General features: G+C 58.5%; 2 protein-coding genes across 2 annotated transcripts in view; one reads left to right on the plus strand and one right to left on the minus strand.

Annotated features, from left to right (window-relative positions):
* Positions 1 to 216, minus strand: part of CCDC15 (coiled-coil domain containing 15) — a 15,853-nt gene extending 15,637 nt beyond the window's left edge. The window contains exon 1 of the mRNA XM_035897484.1: positions 188 to 216. Coding sequence (XP_035753377.1) covers positions 188 to 216 — 29 coding nt within the window. The remainder of the gene's footprint in view (positions 1 to 187) is intronic.
* Positions 217 to 1,088: 872 nt separating this feature from the next.
* The window catches only part of LOC104129220 (roundabout homolog 4), a 13,049-nt gene continuing 9,768 nt past the window's right edge, over positions 1,089 to 4,369 (plus strand). Inside the window, 7 exon segments of the mRNA XM_035897485.1 lie at positions 1,089 to 1,116; positions 2,552 to 2,574; positions 2,576 to 2,939; positions 3,166 to 3,447; positions 3,545 to 3,640; positions 4,134 to 4,211; positions 4,293 to 4,367. Of these exon segments, the coding sequence (XP_035753378.1) occupies positions 1,089 to 1,116; positions 2,552 to 2,574; positions 2,576 to 2,939; positions 3,166 to 3,447; positions 3,545 to 3,640; positions 4,134 to 4,211; positions 4,293 to 4,367 (946 nt within the window).

Genomic DNA, 4,369 nt, shown 5'->3' on the forward strand with positions numbered 1-4,369 from the left:
TTGGGAGAGGAAAAAAGGGGGGGAAACTGGGAATAAAAACTGGGAAAAACACTTTTCCGGAGCAGAGCAGGTCCCGCTGGGGGGGTGGGTGCGGCACTGGCCAACCCGAAGCCTCTCCCCAGCTTTTCAGTTTCCCCAAAACTCCTTTTTGGCTCTTTTTTCAGCACCCCAGAATCTGTTTTCGTACCCATCCTTCAGCTTTCCCAAAAAGCCCATTTTTCACCCCGTTTCTAGGTTCCCTCCTGTTTGCCCCAGCCGGTTGCATCCATCATTTATTCCCTAAATACTCGCATTTGGGGATTCGATGAGCCCCACACCGCCCCATCCCGGCTCTGGCGAGGCGGAAAAAATCCCCTGCAACAATTTTGCACCATTTTACCCAAGTTTGGACCCAAAACCAGCCCCGGGGAGGCCCCAATTCCCTCTGGATGAGCCGAGGGTGCAGAGCCAAGCCAGGCAGTTTTGCACGCCGCTGGCTTTGCTTTGCACCCTAAAAAAAGCGCCAGGGCCGCAGGCAGGGCACCCCAAAAATGCTGCTGTGCTTTTCCCAAAGAAATAGGGATTTATTCGGCAAAATAGTGGGAAAATGAGGATTGGGGGTGGGGGGGGTGTCAGCAAGAGCCAGCCAGGAGGAGTGGGAGATCTCCACCCCTACGCCAGGGATGCTGCAGGAGATGGGAATATCGCCGGATTTATGAATTAACTCCCAAATTTATGACCCGGAGTGGAGAAAAATAAAGAGCAATTGGGTTAAAAAAGGGAAGAAATGGTTAAAAAGCGGCAATTTGGGGGTGCCCTGGGTGCAAGGATGCATTAAAAGCTGCAGCTCCATCCAGTGCCTGAGTTTTTCCCATGGGGGTTCCCTAAATTTTCCGGGTTGGGTCTTGTTTTCGGGGCCGAGCGCTGCGCTGCCCGGGAGGACGGACGGACGGACGCTGCATACCAATAGGTCCCATGACTTTTTGGCCTTGTTTAAAGCCTTTCTTGCTCCCGCTTCGCCCTCCCCAGCTGCTTTTCCCACTCTCCCCCCTCTTCAATATGGGGTTTGTTCGCTGTCGGATGACGGCATCCGGATGGGGGGTTCGCGGATGGGACCCCGGGTGGGCAAGGGGGGGCGTGAGGCTACGGTGTTGCAGGGAGAAAGGCTGGTTTGGGGAGTCCCCCCTCAAAAAAGAATTTTTTTACACATTTTCCCTGCCCTTTTTGGCTTAAAACCAGGGACAAAAAGCGATGCACGTGCACCGAGCCCCGTGATGCAGTTTTGCATTTGGCAGGGGGGTTGCCTGGACCGGAGCATCCAACAGGGCTGGGGGTGGGATGCAAAAATCCGCCCGCCCCCCTGCAATTTTTGGGGGCGATGCATGCATCTTTGCAAAGCTTTGCACGGACTCGGGCACAGGAGGGCTCCCATCCCCATGCAATTTTGGGGGTGCTGCAGGCATCTTTGCAAAGGGTTGCAACAACCTGGACGGAGGAGCACGCCCACCCCCCCGCTGCAGTTTGGGGGGGATGCATGCATCTTTGCAAAGCACTGCATTGACCTGGGTGCAGGAGGGGTCTCACCCCCGATGCACTTTTTTTGGGGGTGCTGCATGCATCTTTGCAGAGAGTTGCACCAACCTGCCTGCAGCAGCGCTCCCACCCTCCCGTGCAGTTTTTGGGGGCCATGCATGCATTTTTGCAAAGCACTGCATTGAGCCAGACACAGGAGGGCTCCCACCCCCCGTGCAATTTTGGGGGGATGATGCATGCATCTTTGCAAAGGATTGCATTGACCCACTTCCCACGCCCAATGCACTTTTAGGGGTGCCGCATGCATTTTGCAAAGGGTTGCAACAACCTGGACGGAGGAGCACTCCCACCCCGCACTGCAGTTTTTGGGAGTGCCGCATGCATCTTTGCAGAGAGTTGCACCAACCTGCCTGCAGCAGCACTCCCACCCTTCCGTGCAGTTTTTGGGGGCCATGCATGCATTTTTGCAAAGCATTGCATCGAGCCGGCCACAGGAGGGCTCCCGCCCCCCATGCATTTTTGGGGGATGATGCACGCATTTTGCAAAGGGTTGCATCGACCCGGCCGCAGGAGTGCTCCCACCCCCCATGCAATTTTGAGGATGCTGCATGCGTCTTTGCAACGGGTTGCATTGACCCGCTTCCCACTCCCAATGCACTTTTGGGTGTGCTGCATGCATTTTGCAAAGGCTTGCATCAACCTGGACACAGGAGCAGTCCCGCACCGCCCCCTGCAGTTTTTGGGGGTAATAAATGCATTTTTGCAAAGCATTGCATTGACCTGGGTGCAGCAGGGCTCCCATCCCCATGCAATTTTGGGGGTTCTGCATGCATCTTTGCAGAGAGTTGCACCAAGCTGGCTGCAGCAGGGCTCCCACCCCCATGCATTTTTGGGGGGATGCATGCATCTTTGCAAAGGGCTATGCAAACAGCACGCTTACACAATGGTTGGGCATCCCCGCGCTGCTGATGCATTTTGGGGGTGCTCAGCACAGCTCCGGGAGGGGGTTCCCCCTTTTTCTCCGGGCTCGGAGGACCAGGCAGCCTGCCCGGACTCGGTGCCCCGCTGTCTCTCCCCACCCCAAGGTCTGCTGGCGGGGGTGAACATCACCAGCCCCACGCCGCTGGTGCGCGGCACGGCGGGCAAAGCGGCGCTGCTGTCGGTGCGCTACACCAGTGCCAGCGCCGACAAGCCGGTGGTCAAGTGGCAGCTGAAGCGTGACAAACCCGTCACCGTCGTCCAGTCCATTGGCACCGAGATCATCGGCAACCTACGGCCTGATTACCGTGACCGCATCCGGGTGCTGGAGAACGGATCGCTGCTCATCAGCCCCTTGCAGCTGGCTGATGAAGGCGCTTACGAAGTGGAGGTGTCCATCACCGACGACACCTTCACCGGCGAGAAGACCATCAACCTCACCGTGGACAGTAAGCGCAAGAATGACGTCCAGTGGAGATTGGGTTCTCCATGGGATGTCTTCCCCAACCACTTTTTGGGAGGGCTTCCTGCACCTGGGAGGTGGTTTCTGGGGTTCAATCATCCCATGCAGCCAAGCTACATCCCCGGTGGGGTTTTGATGGCCCCCTTCCCATCCCCTGGGCCCACCCATCCCCCAAGACACAGCATCACCATGGTTCCCCTGCTCGCCTGCAGTCCCCATCTCAAAGCCACAAGTCCTGGTGGCCTCCTCGACGGTGCTGGAGCTCAGCGAGTTTTTCACCCTCAACTGCTCGCACGAGAACGGCACCAAGCCCACCTACACCTGGCTGAAGGACGGGCGGCCGCTGAGCAACGACTCCCGCCTGCTCCTCTCCCCCGACCAGAAGATCCTCACCATCACCCGCGTCCTCATGGCTGACGACGATGTCTACAGCTGCCTGGTGGAGAACCCCATCAGCCACGGCCGCAGCATCCCTGTGAAGCTCACCGTTTACCGTAAGCCCCCTCCCGCACCCCTGGGGCTGGAGAGCCCTTGCAGATGCTCCCAGCTAAAATTTGGGGGGGGTTGTCCCCCCTTATTCTTCTCCATCAGGCCGGAGCTCCCTCTACATCATCCTCTCCACGGGCGGCATCTTCCTCCTCGTCACCCTGGTGACTGTTTGTGCCTGCTGGAAACCCTCCAAGAAGTACGGCTGGGGGCAACGCGGGAGCTGAAGGGGGGTCCTCTTATCCTGTCCCTTCTTGTCCCATCCTGTCTTGTCCCATCCCATCCCGGACCATCCCATCCCATCCCATCCCATCCTGGACCATCCCAGACCATCCCATCCCATCCCATCCCATCCCATCCTGTCTTGACCCATCTGTCCTGTCTCATCCCATCCCATCCCATCCCATCTTACCCCATCCCATCCCATCTTGACACATCTTGACCAATCCCATCCTGTCTTGGCCCATGCCATGCCATGCCATGCCATGCCATGCCATGCCATGCCATCCCATCTTGTTCCATTCCACCCCACCCTACCCCATCCCATCCCATCTTGTCCCATCCCATCCCACCCCACCCTACCCCATCCCATCTCTCCCTCACCAGAGCCCTGGGCCCCTCCCTGGCTGAGCCGCAGGCAGTCCCCCGCTGCCCCCACCACGGTGCCGGAGCTTCCCCATCCCCTTTCCCTTCCCCAGGGAGAAGAGGCAAGCGGAGACGCAACCGGCCTCCGAATACCCCGAGCAGGATGAGGAGCGCCTGAAGCACGAGGGTGAGTGCCAGCCCTGGAGCGGCGGCGGCGGGTTGGGGGACACCAACGTTGCACGGTAAGCAACGTCTTGCTCCCACACAGCTGAGGGCATCGCACGGAGCGGCGAGCACGACCGCAAAAACCCGGTGGCCTTGTACATCCTCAAGGACAAGGGGAGC

Source organism: Egretta garzetta, unplaced genomic scaffold (assembly GCF_000687185.1).
Source record: "Egretta garzetta isolate BGI_Z169 unplaced genomic scaffold, ASM68718v1 scaffold207, whole genome shotgun sequence".
NCBI lineage: Eukaryota > Metazoa > Chordata > Aves > Pelecaniformes > Ardeidae > Egretta > Egretta garzetta.